General features: G+C 46.3%; 1 protein-coding gene across 2 annotated transcripts in view; it reads right to left on the bottom strand.

The window, feature by feature from the left end:
- The window catches only part of Egln1 (egl-9 family hypoxia inducible factor 1), a 41801-nt gene that overhangs the window by 5947 nt on the left and 11119 nt on the right, over positions 1-24735 (bottom strand). For both annotated transcript variants that reach the window (XR_009379401.1, XM_059263805.1), the window contains exon 2: positions 727-846. Coding sequence is in view for 1 of the 2 variants with exons in the window: in XM_059263805.1 (XP_059119788.1) it covers positions 727-846 (120 nt within the window). In the remaining variant the exon portion in view is untranslated. The remainder of the gene's footprint in view (positions 1-726; positions 847-24735) is intronic.

Raw genomic sequence — 24735 nt, 5'->3', positions numbered from 1 at the left:
TCGCTATGTAGCCAAGGATGATCTTCGCCTCTGATCCTCCCGATTCAACCTCTCAAATGCTGAGGTCACAGGTGTGTACCAGCAAGCCCAGCAAACCAATGCTCCTGAGCAGGTGGGCTCAAAGTTGAAGGGCACGTGAATGCCTTGCCCTGAACCTAACCTAGAACTCACAGACAGCAGACTAGGGGCTCATCCCCTGGGAATGTCAGCCACTAGGAATATGGCCTGCTTCCTTGCTTTTGTGTGTCACCCAATGCCAAGGCATCCTGCAAACACTTAGAGACCTGTCCGATTGGGAAGACAAATGCATCCTCTCTCTCCACCCTGCTGTTTGAGTGAACTGGCTGGTTGACACTCATCTCCCACTGGAAACTTTCCCTGAACCAGGCAGCCTTTCCATGTCACTGATGGCCTTGAACTCCTGAATCTCCTGTCTCCACCTCCCAAGCCCAGGGACTACTGGTGTGCTCCACCAGACCCACTTCCACCACAGTACCACCTATAGGTACATACTGGACAAGGCATGCTACTATGTTTTAATACATTTGTGTTTGTTTTCAGACACAGTATTATCTGTTCCATTTCATAACAATCCAAGACTGAACCAGACTTGAGAGAGGACTGCCCTCTGTTAATCCAGCCTCACCCATAGGAAGTGCAGATATTACTGTGAGGGGAAAAAAAATACTTGAGGAAAAACCATTCCTGCTGAATTCAGTTGCATACCTTGGCATCCCAGTCTTTATTTAGATAATATATACATGTCACACATCTTCCATCTCCATTTGGGTTATCAACGTGACGGACATAGCCTGTTCCGTTGCCTGGGTAACAAGCAACCATGGCCTGAAAAACAAGGTAAATGGTCCATAAGTGAACATGCTTATGAGACAGAACTCTGACTCACACCTAAGTGTGAGCATAGTAAGATCCCATTTTGTGATAAGGGGAGGTAAGGCTATTCTATGCTGACATTTATAAAGACCACAAATAGGCCAGTGAGCAACCCAAGGTGTGGAGAACCCAGCTCAGTGGCAGCTTTGCAGCAATGGAATGGGCCAACACGGAGGGTCGGGAGACCAAATGACGGAGACCCTGAGCTATCACAAGCCAGTGGCCACTGCTTTAAATAACAAGTCAGAAGAGTTTAGACTTCACTGTCCTGACTGTTATATACTCTGGAAACTAAGAAGGTGAGGTTTGTTTTTTTTTTTTTTTTTAATTTATTTTTATTTTATGTGCATTGGTGTTTTGCCATGGGTGTTGGGTCCTGTGGAACTGAAGTTACAGACAGGTGTGAGCTGCTATGTGGGTGCTGGGAATTGAACCCAGGTCCTCTGGAAGAGCAGTCAGTGTTCTTAACCATTGAGCCATCTCTCCAGCCCCAAGAAAGTGAGTTTTTGACCTGCTCAGTGGAGCTCTGTCTTCCTGAGCTAGCCTTGATACCCAAAATTGAAAAATGAACTACCCCAACCTGGTGCCACCTGACTCTGAATGGTACTGGTTGAACATAATTTAGATGGCCAACTCCAAATACCCTCTCATGTCAATGAATAACGGAAACTCAGACTCAATAACAGCGATTAACCCTTCCTGGGTGGGAATGGAAGCATTGTTTTGCTCAGCTCATCAAGACACGGATTAGGAGATTGTTGGGTGTGATACATCAAGGGGATAAAGTCCACAGAGACACCAAGTACCTGCGTGCTCTGGGAGCATGCACGTGATTAGCTAACGCTGGGTGGAGTGGGTCAACAGAAACCGCACAGTTGGGAGGAAAATGGGGCACTGTCGGGTCACAGCTGAGGACACCCATGAACTCAAGTTGAGGGATCAAAGGAAACTAGGAAACATCAACAAAGTCATCGACCATCAGATTTAAATATGTGACAAATGCTAATTTTTTTTCTCCTTTGAATTTACATTCTTCTTCTATCAACCCCTCAAGGGCACAAATATTTGAACTTGAAGTGACTTGGACGTCTGTTTTTTGACTGAAATTCATGCCACTGTTGGATACTGATGACAGAAAAGCCCCAAAAGGCTTGTAGGGAAGAGGCAAGCAGCAGTCTACCCTGACAAGCTGCTCAGTGCCACTACGATTTACGCAACAGCCGCCTCCACCTTCCTGTCAGCTGACGGCAGTTCAGAGTACAGAACTGGAAGGGAGGCTATCCACTGGCACGGGAGACCGCTTCCAGATAAATCCCCAGGAATGATTACCTAATGTTTCAAAAGTCATCAACCATTAGATTTAGATATGTGACAAACACTAATTTTTAAAATTCACAGTCAACTGGCCAGTGGTTCATCTCTTAACGGACTGGGAAGCATTTTGAGCCTGAACCTTTGAACACAAGTGCCATTACCCTAGATACTCTGACCACCTGCCTGCTATCCATCACAGGCAGGACTGCTGGTGAGCATTCCCTTACGTCTCTATTTGTCCTGACTCAGGATGGACTCCATAAACATTTGTTTTAGTGTTAGTGGCTAGCGATGACAGAATGGCCTGGGATGAGGGTTTCAGACAGCTCAGCTAAGAGCCCATCACCAGCTGCCAACTGTCAGAGGGCACCAGTTCAGCAGCAAGACCCTCCCACCTGTAGAGAGTGGGGTGGGGAAAAACTTAAAACCTCAGCTCTCTCCTACTGTGATCTCGTTTCAAAAAGTAAACTGGGGAATGGGGTGAGATGGCTCAGCAGAAAAACCATTTGCTGTGTAAGCCAGATGGCCTGAAATCAATTCCTAGGACCCACGTAAAGGTGGAAGAGAACCAACTCCACCAAGTTTCCTCTGACCTCCACACATGCACACCTCCCCCACATGCACACACCAGTTTAAAGTCAGTTTGGACCTCTGCACCTATCTGGTAATTCCAGTAAGGAGGGGATGGGAAGTCCTCCTCGGCCCACCCACACTGGCTGCCCATCCATCTCTTCAGTTAGCAAACACATTTTCAGACTTACCATACATGTCCATATACATACAGGCCCTGGGAGTAATATGATGATCAAAAGAGACAAAGTTCCTTGCGTTCATTGATTCATTCATTCATTACCTGGGTTTCGGAGACAAGGTTTCACCATGTAGCTCAGGCTGGCCTGCCTTGGCCTCCCGAGTCCTGGAGTCACAGGTGTGTAATGTACCCAGCTATTCTTGCTTGCATTTATTATAAACTCTAGGTCAGTGGTGTCAGCTCATAGACATATATAATGTAAGGTCAGTGTGACGGCTATTCTTGGTTGTCAACTTGACTATATCCGGAATTAATTAAAACCCCAAAATGGCTAGCCACATCTGTGAGGGATTTGTGCTTAACTACATCATTTGGAATGGGAAGATCCACTTCTAATCCAGATCACTGAAGTGGGAAGACACACCTTTAACGCAGATCTTTTGAGGTGAGATGACCCACCTCTAATCTGGGGTACTTCTGCTGGTAGCCTACATGAAGAGCATGGAAGAAGGAAGCTTGCTCTCTTTCTTGCTTCTTCCCACCCTCGATAGGAAGTCCATTTCTTCACTAGCATTAGAGCCTACTTCTCTGGGATTTTGGCGAATACTGAAGACCAGCTGAGACATCCAGCCTCACAGACTGAGTAACTACTGAATTCTTGGACCTTCCATACATAGGCAGCCATTGTTGGATTAGCCAGACCACAGCCTGTAAGTGCTTCTAATAAATCCCCTTTCTGTACAGACTCATTTAAGTTCTGCTACTCCAGAGAACCTTAACCAATACAGTTAGGTCATGTGAAGTTATTTATCTTTTCCCAAGACAGGAAATCCTAGAACATGGCATGTCTGTTCCCAGGAGCTGACTGGTGATTGGAGTTCAGAAGGAAGGGCCATCTGATGAAGCCCAGCTGTGCCTGGGCATCACCCATGAGGACAGCAGTCTGGGATACTGTGGCCCAAAAAGCCAGAAAGGGATCAAGAAACACGGGACTGTAGATACTATTCTGAAACTAACAAAAAGTCAGATGACTAATGCACATCTGTAATTCCAGCATTCAGGAGATGAAGGCAGAAGGATCACTCAATTAATTACAGGCCAGCCTGAGCTAGAGAGAGACTCTGCCTCAACAAAACAAAAACAAGCCTCAGAAGTGACAGGAGCTAATGGCGAGCACACCTCGCTAATGCTTTAAAATCAGACCTATACAAGAAAGTGCCAACTGTGGAGAGTTGGCATCACTCAGCAATATTTGCGGCCGCTCACCATCAGCCAATGCACTCTAAGTAAGTGTACCCAACACACCAGGTGAGGGGCCCAAACCAATCGCTCTCATCTTCATCCACCTGTCAAGGAAACTGAGGCCAGAAAGGCTGGTTTGTGTTCACGCCAGGTGGATGCAGGGAATCTGGTTCTGGAAGCCAGTCCCTGAAGCAAGGCCAAACTACAGCCCTGAAGAGTTCGACAGGTGATCAATGCAGTCTCGAAGGGAGAAATAAAGGAGACTGAGTGACAACTGTACAAGGTAGGGCTTCGTGGCCACAGACCCAGCTCCGTTCACAGAAGCAGCTGGCTAAGGAGTGGGAGGAGGAGAGGATGGATCACATAGAGGACAGAGTGTGGATGAGACAGCACCAAGTTTCAATTTCAATTCAGTGAAGTAAAAATCCATTTCATTATGCTAATTAGCTTTCCAGTCCCTTGATATCTCCACCACCCGCATCATCATACTTGTCTTAGTACCTAGCACCCTGGGACCCCAGTGCTCTGGGGATGCAGACACTGGGGATGGAAGAGCAGGGCCACCAGGCCTGCAGTTAGCTTGCCTCCTCAGTCACCTTGCCCGTGTCAGCCCTAGGACAGGCAGCAACAACTATGGAAAGCTACACTGAGTTCCAAACAAACCTAGCAAACAAAAAAGCCAGAAGATGGAGCAGTGTGATGCCTGGACCCCAACTGTGTCCTGTCCCTGAACTAACATTGCAGACGCCAATTCTGGATGTCTCTACTTCCCGGGAGGAAAACATCTGAGGAAGCAAGCTATGAAACTGTATTTTTCCTCCTTTCTGATATGAAAACACACAAGACAGAGGACATTCTCACGAGGGCAAACACCATAAAGTTGTTTCTTCTCACCCAGAGAATAAAAGGAAGGAAGAGGTTGGCCATCTCTCTCTGGAGTTCAAGGTGTGTTTATTTCTGGCAATGGACGGCTTCAGCATGAAGCTGAACCAAATATGTTTCTTTGCCCTACCCCTCTTCTCCCCGAAGTGAATTGTTTGGAAACTGAGATTGTTTAATGCTAAGAAAACCAAAACTTGGGCTGGAGAGATGGCTCAGAGGTTAAGAATACTGGCTGTTCTTCCAGAGGTCCTGAGTTCAATTCCCAGCACCCATATGGTGGCTCACAACCATCTGTAATGAGATCTGGCGCCCTCTTCTGGCCTGCAGGGATACATGCAAACAGAACACTGTATACATAATAAACAAATAAATCTTAAAAAAAAAAAGAAAAAAGAAAAAAGAAAGAAAAAGAAAACCAAAACTTGACAGGTTCTGAAATTATTTTCACTCTGAACGAGAGGAAAAGGTCTGTGATCTGACAGTTCGCCCTGCCTGAGTTCCTTGTCTCAAGCACGCACGCAGCAGGTGCGCTCCAGAAAGGTGATGCTGGCCTTCTTCACCTGTCACTCCATCCGGGTCAAGCACACTCCCATCTGTCTTCACAGCCAACACCCCCCACCCCGCGCCCTCGTGTGCTGGCTTGATTGTGAGTGCACTTCTTTCGTTCTTTATTAAATAGTCTCCCTGTATAGCCTCAGATCGTTCTGTGCCAGACACCTCAGGGCTGGGATTCTAGGTGTACAGCACACACTTGGTCATGTGCATACACACATACACTCATGCATGCACTCCAGCACACACTAAGCTATCTGTGTCTGTAGAAGAGTTGCACCCAGCATGCTGTGGTTTCATCTGGCACTATCTGCTGCCTGTTTATAAGAATGTTCAAGTACATGCTGCAGGCGGCTGCACACAGCCCTCAGCTGCAGGTAGGAAGAAATCAAGCTTCCTAAAGCCTCACCTCACCAGGGACTCAGCACAAGGCCAGCGACCTTCCATGTCTCTTGAACCCTCATTCCCACCACCTCCAGAGCAATCCTCTGGGGCCCTCAGCCTCTTCCTTCAGAGCCCCCTGTGTCTTTGGGCCACAGTTTTCTGTTAGCCCAGGTTTACTCTTCATATCCCAAAGACTGCTGAGACTCCAACAGCTGGTCTACCCTGGTCGTCTGACCAATATGATGGCATGTCAGTCATCTGCAGGCAGAGCTTCACAGGCTGCTACTCAGTATCACATCTGGATAGCCTGTCAGCACAGGAAATTCATTTCAGTTCTATAGGGTGACAAGACCCAGTGCTCACTAAAGTGACTGATGGGGGTATGATAAGAATGGGGGCCAAAGCTGTAAGGACACGGATGACTAATCCAAAGACTAATGACTAAGCTGTAAACAAATTAATAACAGAGGAAGAACCAAGCACTCTCACATGTGGCCACTAGCCGGTGAAATACAATCGGCACAAACTAAATACAAGCTTTCTTCTTTACAGATCCCACACCCACGGTCTGTCTGCCCAGAGGAACTGAGCATATCCTAGCTCACATTTATTTCAATAACTCACACCAGTAAAAGAACTCACCAATTAAGCTTTCCTACCAATTCTCCTGCCTCAGCCTTCCAAGTACTAGTATTACATGTATAAGTCACTATGCGTGGCTTAAATTCTGCTTTAAAAATGAAAAACAAAAACACAAAAACAAAATCCCAAAACCAACCACACAAAAGCAACAGACAACAGTCAGGATTTATCAAGATATGAGTATGCACCTGTCCTTATGCTGAGACCTTCACAGCATTCTTTCATTTAATCCTTCTGGCTCCTAGAGGGTACTACTCCCATTTAAAAAAGCTGGCTATAAAAGGGGTGGGCGGGGGAGACAGTTTGGCAGAGTAAGCACCTTTTTTGTTTTATTTTTGAGACAGGCTCTTAGGAAGAGTTGCCTCAAACTCACTGGCTAGCCAAAGGCAACCTTGAATGCTTGCTCCTCCTGCCTCCACCTCCTCGGAGCTGAGATTATAGGCATGCATCGATAACTACATCCCAGTCCTACTCTCAAAAAGTTATCTTTAAAAAAAAAAAAAAAAAAAAAAAAAGCACCACCAACAACAAAATGAAAGAGCTAGGACTTTGGTTGACCATCAGCTTCAAAGAGCTGCTAAGCAGCTAAGCAATAAAAGGAGGAGAGATGGTCCTGCAGATTTTACAGGATGAAGGCCAGGCCTGCCGGCTGCAGCTGTTTCTGGGGGCACATTAGAGGAAGAATGCTGATAAACTGGTGTTAAGTATCTAACACACAAAGAAATCAGAAAGGGGGGCTGGAGGGATGGCTCAGTGGTTAAGAGCAGAGGACCCAGGTCCAGTTCCCAGCACCCCTATGGCAGCTTACAGCCATCCTTAACTCCAGTTCCAGGGGACCTGACACCCTCTTCTGGTCTCCTAGGGCACTGCACATATGTAGTGCACAGATACATATGCAGGCAAAACATTTACATACATAAAATAAAAATAAATCTTAAAAAAAGTTTTTTGTTTTTCTTTAATAAGAATGGCGTATCACAGACAATGAGGAAGGGCTGGAAGACACAGTCCTGGTAGACTATGCTCTCTGGGCCCCAGAACTAGGTCAGACAGACCACAGGAACATGACTAAGTGTGTATGTACAACTGGTTAAACTGTGTTTGTCTTCCTAAAAGGGAGCAAGAAATTAAGGAGGATTCAGAACAGAGGGACCTGCCAGGATCTGTACCTGAGCTCTGACTGTGCCGCCGCCGCAGTTAACTGGCTGGGTCACTCTGGACCAATTACTTATTCTCTCTGTACTGAGCGTCCCTTGCCTGGAAAGTGAAAACAACGGCAGCATACTGCCTGCAAAGCTAACCAACCAGCACAGGAGAAGTGCTACAAACTGTGCCTGGTGCACAGACAACAGGAACCCCAGCGGCACCTAATAGCTCCAGGACCTTGGAGAAGTTGGTCTCCATCCTGGAGCGGTTTCTTCATCTCACCTGCCTCGAGGGGAGTGGACAGGGGAGCCAGGCAGGCATTGACAAGTGTCTTCGTTATAACATCTAAGAGGTCTTGCTAGAGGCCAAGCGCATTCAATCCTTACAGTGACCGTAAAAGACCCTGTTCTATGGAGGAGTGGTCAGAACAGCAAGGCAACCTGAAGCCAGACAGTGGAGGCACCTGGCCAGATGGTAAGCCCAGGTATGCTGGACCCTCTGGCCTGGTTCTGTGTGCTCCCTCCTCATGTTCAGGCAACTCTGAAGCTAAGCATGTGCCACCCTGCTTAATATACACGTTTATTTTTTCAAATGGGAAGTGGAAGACGGCTGTCTCTAGCTGGGCACCACTGCCATGCAGAAGGAGATACAATGTGGCAGAGGCAGAAGTGCCCAATGTCTGCTCTGTCTGCTCTCACATGGTGGGGTACCTGCCTACCTGGCCCGGCAGCACCCCCTGGGGTGCCATCTCTATCTTCTAAGAATACTCAATTCTAACAAACAGGATACTCAGAAAAACTCATTCTGATAAGGAAATGCTTGACATGAGACTATGAGTTTTCCCCCCAAAAAAAGTATTAAGGAAATAGTGGATATGGTTTTGCAAATATTATTACAAAAGTTAAACAAAATCAAGAGACATTTCCACAGTCCCCAGAGATAAACTAAAAATGAAACAACCCAACTGGAATTTCACAGACCCAAAGATGGTCTAGGAGTTGTCAGAAATAAAGACTTGCAAGGCTGAAAAGCCTTTTATAGGGTTAAAGGCCATTCATAGGGTTAAAATACAAAGCACAAACATTTTAAAAGCTGGGTGTGGTAGTTTAATATGCCTATAAATACAGTACTTAGGAATCTGAGACCGGTCTGGACTACACAGTAAGTTCCCAGTCAGCCTGGACTACAGAGTGAAACCCTGTCTCAAAAAACAAAAATGGGGGAAATTTTGTTTTGTTTTTGTTTTTCAAGACAGGGTTTCTTTGGGTAACCTTGGCTGTCCTGGAACTCACTCTATAGACCAGGCTGGCCTCCAACTCACAGAGATATGCCTGCCTCTGCCTTCCAAATCCCACAATGGGGAAATTTTTGTTTGTTTGTTTGTTTGCTTTGCTTTTTTTTTTTTTTTTTTGAGACAGGGTTTCTCTGTGTAGTTTTGGTGCCTGTCCTGGATCTCGCTCTGTAGACCAGGCTGGCCTCGAACTCACAGAGATCTGCCTGGCTCTGCCTCCCGAGTGCTGGGATTAAAGCCCAGCTGAATTTTTTTAAACTTAGAATTCAATTAAAAAATAAGTACTTTCCACTATGAGAAACTCTTTAAGGCAAATGTTACCTAAACTATTCTCAAAATTCTGAATTAAGATACTAGGTAGATGGGCTAGAGTTCCCCACAACATGAGGGACTGTATTAAAGGGTTGAAGCATTAGGAAGGCTGAGAACCACTGGGCTAAGAGCTCAGAGCTGAAGACTGTAAGAGCCTGAGATTTTAACTTTTAAAAGTTTAATTGTTATTATCACTTGTGTATGTACTGTGTATGATAGGGAGAGGGTGTCGTGTGCGGCACTGTGTGCCTGTAGAGGTCAGGGGACAACTTTGTGGTATAGACTCTCTCTTTTATCTCTAGTGGATTTGGATGAACACAAGTCACCAAGCTTACATGGCAAGCACCTTCACCTGCTGAGCCTTCTTTCTGACCTCGGACTAGAGGTTCTTGCCAAAGCCCCTGGAAGAAATGTGTTTGTCTCCTCACCTAGTTCCAGGGTATGACACCAAGACCACTGAGGCTACCCTGATGTCACAGGACAGAACCAGAGAGGCCGAGTTCTCGGTTGCTCAGAGCTCTGTGCCAGCCAGCTTCACCAGGTTATCAGTCAGTTTCCTTCAGGCTTGCAGAAGCCAGGCTGACAGCTTGAGTGAGATGCTCTGGCCACCTCCATTCAAGAACACCTCACACCCTGGTATCGGTCAGCAGCCAGGAGCGGGTGACTCAGAACACAGAAGCCCAGCTTAAAGGACACCTGGCTCTTGTTCCTAATCCTGGTTCTGCCAATTACCAGCTACGTGACTGTGGGCATTTGTGAGGCATTTCCTCATCTGTAACCTGACTTGACATGGCCCCAGAGGCAGCCTGGAGGATGTGCCAATATGCATTGGCTGCTCAGCCTCCACCTGACCACGACACATGGAGAAGTGGCTGCCGTATTGAGCAATCATCGAGGGCGGCCTCTAAGGTGCCAAATCCTCACTTCCAGTGGTGTGAAAGCCATATCCACCAACAAAAGCTGCTTTCCAGCTTCAAATCCATCTCCCAATCTCATCTCACCCCAGGCCTCCTCCTAGGCTATCCTCTCCACACAGAAAGCACTGGAGTCACTTGACAATCCCAAAGTCCTGGCCAATACTGCAGCCTAACAGGAAAGAACACTCCTCTCCACAGGGATGGAGGCCAGGAAACATCTGCTCCCATCCACAGGTGTAGCCTTTCTTTCCACTGGCTTCAGGGAACCCCAATCCTCAGCCCTTTCCTCTATCTCATCCTCCTTGTGCCTTTCTTTCTCTCTGTATGTGTGACAGATGATTGCTAGCTGGTTCTTCCTCAACCCCACCCAGCATACACGACACCTATGCTGCTTGGCACCACCCCAAGAGGCTATGACTGCATGCATGGTCCTAACTGTGGTTGACCCTTGACCTTTCAGATCTTCTTGGCCACTCTTATACTCTTCATCAGGTTGTCTGACATTCCTCAGAATGGTTCCTTCAAATCTCTTCTCACTCCTCCTGTCACCATTTCAGCCCATGACAGAGCAACACACAGCATGAGGTTATTCTTGGCACAGAAGGGCTGCTGAGATTTGAACTGCAAACACACCACCTGAGACCCTTGTTTAAAATGTGTGTTCTAATTCAGGTTTGACTGTGGCCTGTGGTTTTGCAGTTCCTCCAAAAAAGCCCTGCAGCTGGTGTGAGGGCAGCACTCTGAGAAGCAGGACCTCATTCTCATGCCATCTCACCTCGGAGCCCTGCTACTAGAAGCCCATGCCATGACCTCTTTCACGTAACCTTCAGCATTTGCCTCTCCATCGGTGACTTCCTTCCTGAACATACAACAGACTCCATTTAAAAATGACTCTTGTGTTGCCCTTCCAGCTACAGTCTTTGCAGCTCTACATGGACTCTGCTGGCAGGCTTCTATAAAGGCACGTCTATCCTATAGTCCCCAAACTTACCTAGCTAGAACCTAGAACTTCCAGGCCAAAATAAATACCTAGCAGTAATCTTTCCTAGTAAGCAGTGAGTGAGTCTTAAGCCTTAACAATGTCTGCCTATTGGATGCTTCAAACCTTGGCATCAGACTGGAGACTGACAGCTTGGCTTCCTGTTCCACGTGGAGTATCAGGCGGTGCTTGCTTTTCCATCTGAGGAAGCCCTGAAAACTTAGCTTCAGAGACACAGGACATGACCCAGAGGATCATGGCTACTTGCCCAACATAATGATGATGTCTGCTTGGAATGCAAAGATATCCACATATGCCTAAGAGTTTTCTCCAGAGCTCTGGGATGTCTGGATGCAGTATTTGGGAAACAGTGGGTTGAAGGAGTCCTGAGCCTGAGCACATGCATGTCTAGGAGGCTGCTGGAAATGCAGATGTCCAAAGATGGCTGTAGGAGTCTCAGTGTAGCTGAGAATGTAAAGAAGAAGCAGGAACAGGGACAAGAGCCTGAACGAGTCAGCACTGAGGTACTATGACTGGGAGGATGTGGGGACCATGAGTGACAATATAGAACACACCAGATGGAGCAGGTTTTGCATGGAAGAAGAGTGAGAAGTTCTTATAGGATGGGAAAACCTAAGATGCCAACAGTGACTCCATTTAATGGCAGTTGGGGGTCTGCTCTGGTGGAGCACGAAGGAAACTATCAGGTAAGTGCAATTAAGAACCAACAGTGGTCCTGAGCTGGAGAGTCTGGATGTCCCCAGCCCCAGAAAATGGGGTCATCCAGAATCCCTCACAGCTCTGAGTTTACTCCTGTTATTTATGGCTTTATGCTGCTTCTTGGTACCCCAATTCTCATCCGTGTCTTTCCAGCCCCAGGCTAGTCCAACCCCAGTGCTGTCCACTCAGCCTGCAGCTCCTCAGTGCAGCTCTGGGCTTCCTACCTGCTGTGATCAGCGGGGACTCCTCAGAGTTCTATTTTTCCTGTAGGCACCAGCTCTCCTTCTTGCCTTCAGAGCCCAAGAAGGAGGAGAATGAAGGGGTTGGCCGTTCCTCTGGAACTCTGGCCAGCCTGGCTTGGTGAGGTTCCTTGATCACCCCTTCCTTCCTGTCTTCTCTGATTCTTTTCCCCAGAAACATCCTGAGGACCTCACCTGTCACACTGGCTGATCATGTCTCTGTGGGTGGGAGCAATGGCAGTACCCTCCTGTTTGGAACTGAGGGAAGTGTGAAGTATGGCCAAGGCAGGCAGGAGCCGAGAGCCAGGCCCTCTTTGGGAGTTGTGGGTGGGTCCTCCTGCTGCTGTCCTGCAGTCCCTGACAGGTGGGGCGTGGGGTACACAGACAGTGGGATATTTGTATTCTTTTTTTTTTTTTTTTTTTTTGGTTTTTCGAGACAGGGTTTCTCTGTGTAGCTTTGCGCCTTTCCTGGAACTCACTTGGTAGCCCAGGCTGGCCTCGAACTCACAGAGATCCGCCTGGCTCTGCCTCCCGAGTGCTGGGATTAAAGGCGTGTGCCACCACCGCCCGGCTTGATATTTGTATTCTTAATCCTGTGCCATTAGAGAGGCTGCTGCCTTGGGCAGGCCAGCCCCTCCTCCTCTCGGCTACATTCTTGTTGCTCAGACTGTATTTCAATAAAAAAAAAAAAAAAAAAAAATCTTCTTACCACGCAAAAAAAAAAAAAAAGAACCAACAGTGGGCAGGGTCGTGGCAGCACATGTTTTAATCCCAGCACTAGGGAGACAGAGGCAGGCAGATCTCTGAGTTTGAGGCCAGCCTGGGCTACAGAATAAGTTCCAGGACAGCCAAAGCTACAGAGAAACCCTGTCTTGAAAAACGAATAACAAAAACAAACAAACAAAAAGAGCCAACAGTGGGCTGGGGATGAGGCTCAGTGGTAGAGTTTGACAACTGTATGCAAGGTTCTGGGTTCAATACCCACCACTGCACCAAGGAAATGAAAAAAAAAAAAAGACACAGAGAGAGATCAATGGGCTCGGCGATGGCAAGAGCAGACACCATGCACCGGCTCACAAATCATGCCTGCTGCTGACTGGCTGTCAGCCTTGGGTTCCCATTTGACTGGCATATGAGTCACTTTTCTTGTTGCTGTGACAAAATGCCATAGAGGGAAGGCTTATAGAGCTTGAAGCAGCTGGTTAGTGTCCACAGAGAGGAAACAGAGGGAGATGAGGATGGGTGCTCAGCTCTCTCCTTTTCATTCTCAGCCCAAGACCCTGATCCATGGGATAGTGTCACCCACATTCAGTCTTCCTGCCTCAGTTAACCCAGACTCAAATTCCCTCATAGACACGTTCAGAGGTTTGCCTCCTCCCCCCCTTTCTTTTTGGTTTTTCGAGACATGGTTTCTCCGTGTAGTTTTGGTGCCTATCCTGGATCTCACTGTGGACCAGACTGGCCTCGAACTCACAGGGATCCACCTGGCCCCGTCTCCCCAGTGCTGGGATTAAAGGTGTGCGCCACCACCGCCTGGCGAGGTTTGTCACTTAGGTGATTCTGGATCCTGTCAAGTTGATAATCAATGTTAACTATCACCATTGACTAGTGGTTTGATTGGGTCTGTGTCATGATTACTTGAAGCCACCCTGAGTCAGACCCTGTCATCGCTGATCATCTTCATAATTCTGCAATAAAAGAAACCTCTCTGGCTTTGCAGACCGGAAACTGGGTCTGAAGCAAACCCAAGGTCAGAGAGTAAGTAGGTGTTGTCTAGAGCTCAAACCCAAGTCGTCTTTCCCCAGAAATCCCAGGTCTTCTGGTTATTCTATAGCTGACTTATATCTTCATTATTTCTGATTTTATTTCCTTGACAAAACATTTTTTATTTATTTAATGTGTATGGGCGTTTTGTCTGCATGTGTGTCTGTGCATCACTTGTGGGCCTGGTACCCATGGAGGCTAGAAGACGGCGTCAGCTTGCCTAGAACTAGACTTGCAGACAGTTGTGACCATCATGGGGTTGCTGGGACTCAAACCTGGGTCCTCTAAAAGAGCAGCCAGTGAGTGCTCTTGACCACCGAGCCATCTCTCCAGCCCCTGAAGTCCTCCTGACACATCACTATACGACACATACAACAGCAATACTGACACCGCACCAGTGTGTACTGGAACTGTTGAGAAGAAAGGGAACAAGCAGAGAAAGAAGAGTCAGGAGATTCCAGAAAGCCAGGGCTGCTCAGAACCCTGTGAACGAACCGAGAAAAGCAGAGGGAAGGACAGGGCTCTGATGGTAAAGTGCTCTCCACACACTGGCTAGCTCATCTAGTCTCTTGATGGTGGTGACATGCGGATGATCAAATCTCTAGTGGGAAATTGAGGCAGGTGACCCGATGGCATCATACGATGAGCCAATAGCAGGCCAGGGTTCTGAATCCCAGCTGCCTGATGCTGAATTTCATGTTCTCTGACTCTTGAATTCCTCGGTCTGAAACAACACGTGGATCCTCCTCCAGGGTCAAGAGCTGCAGAGTGGCTGAGGAGGAGGCAGGGCAGGACAGGAAGGCAGACCCACTCCGAACAACCTTGACTTTGAAAAGTCGGTTTCACAAGATTTGTCTCCTACCAGCACTTGAAGGCTCACACCAGGAAGTCAAGGAACAGGGAAGTAAAGGCAGACAGTGTCCCATACTACAGACACCCTAGGGAAAGTATTAAAATGGGATCAGTGTGCTGAAGAACATGGAGGACTAAAAAGTCTTTTTTTCTTTGCAAACTTTCTGGTAAGGAGAGGTGTTCAGAAGAGGTAATAAACATTCTGGGTACCAGAGGTAGAAATTGAACATTTGTACAACTCCTTTCAGTTGAGAAGATGATACACTCCAGGGTTTTGTTTTTGTTTTAATTTATTGAGGAAAGGAGGGAGGGAGGGAGAGAGAGAGGCAGGTGGAGAGAGCGAGTGAGCAAGTGAGCAGCACGTGTGTGGAGGTGAAGGATCAACTTGTGGGAGTCAGTTCTTTCTCCCCACCTCCAGTGGGTCCGAGAGATGGAGCTCGGCCTGTCACCCTGCCAGCCTCAGCCTCAGTGTTCTCAGACCCAAGTGAAGTGTTAGGGCGCTGTGCGCTTTGGCCCTGGACTCACTGGGGCCCTGACAGCCCGTGATTTTCTGAGATGTTTTCATGGCTGCAGAAGCTGTGCGGCCTGCACTAACTGGCCTGTGACACCAGGGGCTGGTCTGTTCAAACAACCACATCCACCCACGAGTGAACTCCCTCAGCCAATGGTTGGTGTTCTTGAGAAGGTGCCAGTCTCTGCTCAAACTAAATAACATTTCGATGGGACCTTGCTAAAGTGATTTCAGTAAAGACAAGGAGGAGCTAGGGAGACGGCTCAGTTGGTAAAGCGCTCACTGCACAAAGGTGAAAACCGGGTCTGAATTTGGATCCCCAGCAACCATGTGAAAGCCTGGCCCTCAACCTGTAACCCTAGCACTGGAGAGGCAGACACAGGACCCTGAAGGCTAACTTCTTCCCACTCCAGCTCAATCAGTGAGCTCCAGGCCAATGAGAGGCCCTGTCTCAGAAGTGGTGGAGGGTGAGCAAGGAGAGAAGATATCTGATATTGAGCTCTGACATGTGGAGGTAGGTGGGTGGATGGATGGATGGATGGATGGATGGATGGATGGATGGATGGATGGATGGAACGGGGACACAGACAGACAGACAGACAGACAGACAGACAGACACACACACACACACACACACACACACACACACACACACGAGAAAAGCTTGTTTTGATGATTCAATCTATCATACTTATCTCAATTTTTTTCTTGTTTTTGTTTTTGAACTTATTAGCTGGGCTTGACCTTGAACTTGATGTGATCCTCCTGCCTCAGCCTGAGTCCTGGGATTACAGCAGCTTCACACTCAAACTGATTCTGGTGTATGGCTTTTTGGCTTGAGATATGCAACAAGGTAGTTTTTGTTGTTGTTGCTGGGTTTTGGTTTTGTTTTACATTATTCTGTGTCTGCTTCTTCAACTATAAAATGGGAAATAACAGCATGGTAACCTAAGTAGAGTGAGCACTGAGTAATGCCTGGTACTACATAAACATCCTCAATGACTGTTAGCAGCATACACATACAGAATTGCTCACCAATGCAGCGATTCTACTTGTAGAACGGTTTAACTAAAATCTACAAATGATTTGTGGCAACCAAAAGTGAGAAATAACCCAACCACGTCTACGGCTGAGCTACTCTGACAGCACCCGGTCTCAGCAGAATAACACACACACCCCCAACAGTGGGGTCTCAACACTGTGGCCTCTATTAGCTGCCTCGGGAGTGGCGCACTGTTTTATCAAGGACAACAAGGAGTCCTTTTACTGAGGATGGCATCCCACTGCACAGCATGCTGCTTATCTATCTGCAGATAGAGGACACTTGGGCTGCCTCCTATTTTGGGCAATAATGAATGAAATGCTCCTGGCTTTGTGTGGGCAGGTTTTTCACTTCTCTTAGTAGCAATGAAATTCCTGGGTCACATCATGAGTTTATATTTAACTTTCTGAGCCACAGCCAACCTGATTTTACAAAGCGGATATGCCATTTTGCATTCCTGTAACCAATACATGCTTGTGGCAACCTACTAAGGAGTAGGTGGCTCCACATCCTTGCTAGGCTGAGCCCCTCATCCCTGTGCTTGTGTGCTGGCCCCTCTATAAAGGAAGCGTAAGAGTAAGGAAGGGAAAGGAGAATAACCCCAAAGTAGAGAGCTTACAGACATAAAGAGAAGAAAACACAGGCTAAAGAGACGCTGGGATTCTACTTCCCTAACAATGAGTCAGAGGAGAGACAGGAGCTTATGGATCCACACAGCTCCAAACTCCTGGTCCTCCTGCCTCCACCTCCAAAGTGATGGAATTACAGGTGTGTACCACCACACCTGGTTTACGGTACTAGAGATTGAACTCCAGGCTTTGTTCATGCTAAGCAAGCACACTACCAACCAAGCCACATTCCGCACCCTTGGAGGATCTTTTAACATACTTAGCCATTGGTGTTTAATCCCTTCTGTGAAATAGCTTTTCAAATCTCTTTGTTGGGTTGTTTCTCTTATGTCTGGGTTTTTAGGTTTTGTTTGTCTTATTTTTGAGATTTTGTTTTATTGCCTACTTAATGTGTGTGTGTGTGGGTTTGTGCACTTGAGTGCAATTGCCCATGGAGACCAGAAGAGGACATATATCCCACACAGTGAGTGCAGGGAATTGTGAGCCACTGGACAAGAGTGCTAGGAACTGAATGAACTTCCTGTGGTAAACCTCTGACCCATCCAACCATCTCTCCAGCCCATTTATCTAATTTCTCAGTTATAAGAAACTTTATACAACTTTCACATGCAAATCTCTCACATTTTGTAAATATTTTCCCCCTAACTTGTCTCTTCATGTTCTTAATGGTATCTTTTAAAAACTTTTTTATGTTTATGAGTACTTTGCCTGCATGTATGTATGTGCACTATATGTGTGCCTCATGCTGAGGAGGTCAGAAGAGGTCACCAGATCACCTAGAACTGAGTTAAAGATGGTTGTAAGCCATCATGTAGGTGCTAGGAACCAAACCCAAGTCCTCTGCAAGAACCTCCAAGCCATCCCTTCCATCCCTTCCTAAAAAAATATTTATTTCTATTATTTAGAGTGTATAGGTGCACTGGTGCCATGGGATATGTGTAAAGCCGGAGACAACTCTTAGGAGTCAGTGCTCTCCCACCAATTGTGGGATCCGGGTATTGAACTCAAGGTATCTGTGCAAATACCACCAGCTAAGTCACCCCACTGGCTCCCCACTCCTGGCCTTTTTTTTTTTTTTTTTAAGCAATTGGCTCCTTAATGGTATCCTATGGTAAACAAAATATTTTAATATTGACAAAGTCCAGTTTTTCAATGTATTTTTCTTATTTTTTTATTAAGAAATTTTCTATTCATTTGCACACCAACCACAGATTCCCCCTCTTTCAATGTTTTTCTTAAGAGTCTATCTTTTTTGGCATTCTAATAATACCTTTATCTAAGTTCATAAAGATTTTCTCTTAGGTTTTCTTGTAAACTTTATAGGCTTGGGGCTCACACTGGGCACACGACCCACTCTGAGCTAACTCTACTGCACAGCGTCAAGGTTTACGTGTCCCTGTAGATGGCACTCTAGCACCATCTACTAGAAAAAGAGCAAAAATAATGCTGCATTGCATCATCATGGTTGTTTTATTTTGTTGTGGTGGGTTTTGTTTTGGTTTCTTTATTTAGAAAAAATAATCTGAGCTGGAAGGATGGCTCAGTGATTCAAAGCATTTATTGTTCTTAGAGAGGACCTAGGTTCAATTCCCAGCACCCATGTGGCAGCTCACAACTGTTACTAACTCCAGTTCCAGTAGATCCAATGCCCTCTCCTGACCTCTGAGGACACCAAGCATTTACATAGTACATATATACATGTGAGCAAAACAGTCATATATGTGTTATATATATAAATATATATGAGTACACACACACACACACACACACACACACATATAAAAATTTAAATAGAAAAACTCAATTGAGCCAAGCCTGGTGGCTCACATCTGTCACGCCAGCACTTTCGTGACTGAGGCAGCAGGATTGCCACAAGTTTGGGACCATCCTGCTACATGGTAAGTCTAAGGCCTGCCTGAGCTTTCATGAGACCCTTATCTGAGCATGCATGTACACACACAAACCAATTAATCCTGAGAGTGTGCATCTACTTCTGAACTCCTACTCCAGTTCCATTGATCCAGATATTTTTCTTTGACTCACAGTTATTGAAGAATCTCTAAAATTGTCAAGATCTATTATTGATGCTCCGCATAGCTTCAATCCTTGGTGTTTACTGAGACCTGATACACAGCTGGGCCCATGGTACTCAATGTCCCACTGTTACTGCAGAGTGAGCAAAGTGTCACCCGGGCCAGGTGACAGGCTGAGGTTGTTCTAACAATGACTGAAAATAAGTACTAAAGTCTCCTGCTGCCACAACTGGCCATCTGCCACTGTTCCTTTTAGTTTTTGCTTCCTATAGTTTAGAGCATGGTGATATATCTACAATAATAATAGTAAATCTTACAGTCACAAAGCAATAACTTGTCCCCATGATATGTGAGATTTCTACACTTGCAATACCCAAATGCTAAAGCAGCAATGGCTTTAAGGGCAGACTCGGGCCATACTGAACCATGCAATTATTCTCACATATATACCTAATAGCATATATTTCTACAAGAAAAGTACATATATGGACACATAGCCTGACTTCAAATAAAGAGCTTTTTGTAAATGGGTAACACAGCTTTATCCAGTGTCAACAGGAAAGTGATTTTTCTAATACAGAAGCAGAGGAATCTACATTTTACAGGTCTGTCGTTCTCACTGTGAAGAACAAATGGGCACAGTGGCTCATCCCTGCAACTCCAGCACTCAGGAGGATAAAGCAAGAGAATCATCCCAAGTCCAAGGGCAGCCTGGGCTATACAGTAAGCTCCAGACCAGCCTAAGCTACAGGAGACTGCTGTCCCCTGCACAAAGCACAACAAAACAAACAATGACAACAAAAACCAGCCAGGGACTGGAGAGATGGCTCAGCAGTTAAAAGTGAGTACTGCTCTTCCAGAGGACCTGAATTCAATTTCCCATGTTAACCAGTTCACAACCACCTGCAACTCTAGCTCCAGGAAGATCTGATCCTCGGACGCCAGCAATATACACATACATACACATAATTAAAAAGAATAAATCTTAAAAAGAAAACCAAACCAAACAAAAACTTGGACTCAAGAAATTTCTTAAGTCAAAAGTAACACAGGCTTTTTCCTTCCTCTTTTATTTATTTATTCATTCATTCATCCATCCATCCATCCATTCATTCATTTATTATTCTGGCATGAATGGACTCTGGACTGTCTGGGAATTGTTCATTCATTCATTTATTTATTTATTAATCTGGCATGAATGAACTCTGGACTGGGAATTGAACCCGAGTCCTCTGGAACATCAGTCAGTGCTCTTAACCACTGAGCCACCTCTCTCCTCTCTAACACAGGCTTTTCAAAATGTACTTTTTACTAATGAGAAGAATCACTACGTGACTTCAACAGTGAAGATGTCAAGTCAGTCTACAATTGACAGTAAGCCAATGGCAGATGGGACTAAGGATAGAGAAGTCACATGGCGGGGGGTGGGGTGGGGGTGGAACATGGCAAAAGTACCCCTAAGCACCTGCATTATTTTATGATTTGGTTGTAAAGTTTCCTCAGGCCGGGGGTGACTCACAGTGCAACGCCCTAGCAGGTGAAGACCATGGATTGATCCTCAGCAGTGAAAACAAACTTAAGGAAGTTGGGAGTCCACACAATTTAAACTCTAACCTTAGAGGCTAGAGAGATGGTTCAGTGGTTAAGAGCACTTGCTGCTCTTGCAAAGGACCTGAGTTCAGTTCCCTGCACCTACATGGCAGCTCACAACTGTCTATAACTCAAGCTCCAGGGGATCTGACATCCTCTTCTGGATTTCAAGGGCACTAGGCATGCACATGGTGCACATACAATACATGCAGGCAAACATTCATAAAATAAAGATATGTCTTTAAAAAAATACTATCACTGACAAATTACAAAGCAATTGAGCCTACGTGTTTTATCACAGAACTAGAGCAGCTCATCTGGATGAGATTTGACCCCTTCCACACACACACTCTAGCTTTCAAAAGTAATACCTAAGATATTCAATTTTTACATGTAGCCCTAATAATTAAATTCACCATTATCAATAAAACACATATTGGATCCCCTGATCCAGTGTTCTTTGCTGGAGTCATTCAGGATGGAACAGGCTGTGTGAATGAGTACACAATGCCCTTAACCACAGATCAGCTTTCCTCTCACCAGGCCCAGGCCATGTGCCAACTGCCCAAGCAACAACAGATAGGCTTTAGTTAAAAATAAGCTTTGTGTTCTAGTAAAAGCCAACCAAGAATTCTCACTCCAGGGCCGGCGAAATAGCTCAGTTGGTAAAAGTAGTAGCCATGTAAGCATAAGGACCTAAGTTTATTTCCCAACACCCACATAAAAAGATGGGTGTGGTTGCACACACTTGTAAGCTAGTGTTGGAGAGGGAGAGACAGGTGGATTCTTGGGCTTAGTGGCCAGCCAGACTAGCCTAATTGGCAAGTTCAGGTCCCAGTGAGAGACCCTGTCTTTAACATGGACAGATGAAACTGCACTATAGCGTGTGAAACACTGCCAACCAGTACCAGGAGCCAACAACGTGAGAAAACCCCACTAAAGACACAGGCATCATTCGCAAAGCTCCTTATGAACCTACTAGTAGCTCCTTTACCCCTTTTTCTGTTTCTTAGGTTCATACTGCTCCCAATTCATTGATGGAGCTCCTGGGCCAGTAGTAGGGACTTGCTCCATGCAGACAGCCTGAGGACTAAACGGGAACCACCAGGGCCTCTGAGCATTGCTGGCTTCTGTCAGCAGGCCCCTTCCCTTTCCCAGACAATTCTAAGATGAAGAAATGTCTACAGGACTGAATACCTTTCACATTGTGTAACACTGAAACAGTCTCTGGAAACCAGCCCCCCAAACAAATGGTTCCTACACATTTTAAAGACCTTTCCACCAAAACATCAAGGGATGCTTTGGAGCTAGCAAGCACAGGAACTGCCTTTAACATAAGCAGAACAGAATGACATGAGCCCAGGTTTTGTTTTTGTTAGTAGGGGCATCCCAGCTCAGACACACTGGGATATCTACTAAGGCCTTTTATCTTTAAAAATTCAGATGAATTGTCCTGCAACACCAGTTACTGGTAGAATCAAAAGTAAAACATACTTGCACATATGCCATGGGAAGAGAAGAGGACGAGGCAGAGAGGAAAAGGAGAAATTGCCATCCAGTATCCACCCCTAGTAATAAAGCGACTCTGTATCCTTTATGGTAAAACTGCACATCTGGATTCCAAAGCAAGGACCGGCCTAGCGATGCTTTTGCAAAGGTATGCCCTGAGCAGACAACACACACCACAGCTTCTGTATTGGCATACACAGATGGCTTTGCTTCTGTGAGGAGACCATACAAAGCCAACAACTTCTGAAGCCTACATACATGCCTAGCAGAGTCTCTTAATTCACGTGCCTGCCCTTGTGGGGGAACCACAACATACAGTTCTAAAGACACCAGGAAAAGCAGCCCAAATAGCATGAGTGGGGTATGTGTGTAATCCCAGCTACTTGGGAGCTAAGGAAAGAGGGCTGCAAGTTCCAGCCCAGCCTGGGCAATTTAGGGACCCTGTATCTTGGTTTGAGTCTTTTGGGATATCCTTATAACAGGACCTTTAGAAAAAATTTCTATTTATTTTGTGTCTGTGTGTAATTCAGACCACACACCATGGCATGCCATGTGAATGTCAGAAGAAAACTTGCCCTTCCACCATATGGGTCCTGGGGATCAAACTCAGGTCCTTAGGCTTGGTGGCAAGTGCCCTGACCCATTGAGCCATATCTCCAGCCCCTATAACAGGGACTTAGCATGGGGTCACTACATGAGCTGTAAACTATGCACGATCACTTAGGGAAGAAGTTGACAATTTCCATCAGACATCTATAGGGTACACACTCAAAAGTTAGGAGCCAGTTTGTAGAACTGCCTTAGCCAACCTTCACACAGGACCTGAGGATAGAATTTGGTCATCAACACAGTCTCTAGATACACCTTTACTCAAAGTTCACACCAGGCATGGCAGTGCATATCTGTAATGCCAGCACTCAAGAGTCTAAGGCTCGAAGAGGGGTGTTAAGTTCGAGGTTAGTCCAAGTTGCCCAGTGAGACCCGTCCAGGTACCACTGATCCTGGCATATAAACGACCTGTGGTAAGTACTAGCTCTGGGGCCACTTTCCTCACCAACTCTGTACTCAGAGAATGAATGAAGTTTAAACGCCAAAATTAAGCACAATTAAGATGTGGAACTCTTTTAAAAAATGGTATTATTTATTTAGTGACTTTGTGTGACTGTTTTGCTGGCATATATGTATGTGCACCATGTGTGTGCCTTGTCCCACAATGCCAGAAGATGGTGGCAGATCCTCTGAACCTGGAGTCACAGGCAGTGTGAGTTGCCACGTGGGTGCTAGGAACTGAACACTTTGCAAGAGCAACAGTGCCTTTAACCACTGAATCATCTCCTCAGCCATAACAGGTGAAATTATAAGGGTGAAAATGTTTGAATATTTATCAAAGCCAAACTGAAGTAAATGTTCAGTTGGGTTCCTGCCACGCCTTCCTGTCACACACAGCTCCATCAGCTGCTTCTGAAGTCAATTAAACATCGGAATCTAGAACATGTGCTCTGAACCAGAAGGCTCCCTGACCCTAAGAGAGACATTTCAAGCCTGGGTTAAGGACATGCACTCTTTTATTAAATCAACCCTTTTATGAAGAGGACAGAGGGATGCCAGATGCCCTGGAGCTGCAGTAGCAGACAGTTGTGAGCTACACACGGATGCTGTACTGAACTGACTTTCAGGTCCTGACCACTAAGCGCCTCTCCGGCCCCTGGCTAAATAAATGCTTCAGCCGTCCCTGAATGTGTTTGAGACCGAGTCTGTGACAGCTCCAAATGCGTATCAACACCACAGTGATGCCTGAAGTTTAAAGTTGTGCTTTAGAGTATTCCATGCATCAGCTGGATGGGATGTTAACTCTGACCATGTGCTGGCCACAGGCCTTCTCTTGTGGGTCACCTTGAAGGCCTATGTCCAAGAGGTCACTTTCAACATCACACCTTACAAGCTGCTAGCTTGGGGACATAGGCATTTCCTGCAGATTCTCAGGCACTGGTGGGGTGAGGAGGCAGGCATACAGGCCACCCCTATGCAGGAGACAGGTCATCAGAACCCTGCCTGGCTCCTATCACAGGGACTGGCACAGACTTCATTTCATCTTCAAAGCAGACCTTTCTCCCAGTACTTGGGAGTTAAAAATAGTTTAAGGCCAGGCTGGCCTGGGCTATTTTTATCTGGAAAATTAGGGGTCAAAAACAACATAGTAAGCAGAGAGGGGGGCTGACCACAATAGGAAAGGACACCCACAGACTTGAGGGGAGAAAAGCTCCTACGGATTGAGATACAAGTTCAGGCAGGTGGTGGAGGGAGATGAGGGACAGGCTAGGGATAGCCAAAGTCACTGAGTGCTAGCAAGGTAAGTGCCTAACACACTGAAAGCACAGACTTGGGGAGCTCTGTCTGAGACAGGGTAACATCACAGTTGCTCTGCACTTATAACTTGTGAGGTCTCAGGCTGGCCCTGAACTCCCTAGAAGCTGAGGATGACCTTGAACTCCTGACCCTTCTGTTTCCACCTCCCAAGTGCTATGATTATAGGTGTGTAC

The sequence above is a fragment of the Peromyscus eremicus genome, chromosome 5 (assembly GCF_949786415.1).
Source record: "Peromyscus eremicus chromosome 5, PerEre_H2_v1, whole genome shotgun sequence".
NCBI lineage: Eukaryota > Metazoa > Chordata > Mammalia > Rodentia > Cricetidae > Peromyscus > Peromyscus eremicus.
The sequence above is the reverse complement of the archived record's forward strand: the minus strand, read 5'-3'. Positions and strand labels throughout refer to the sequence as shown.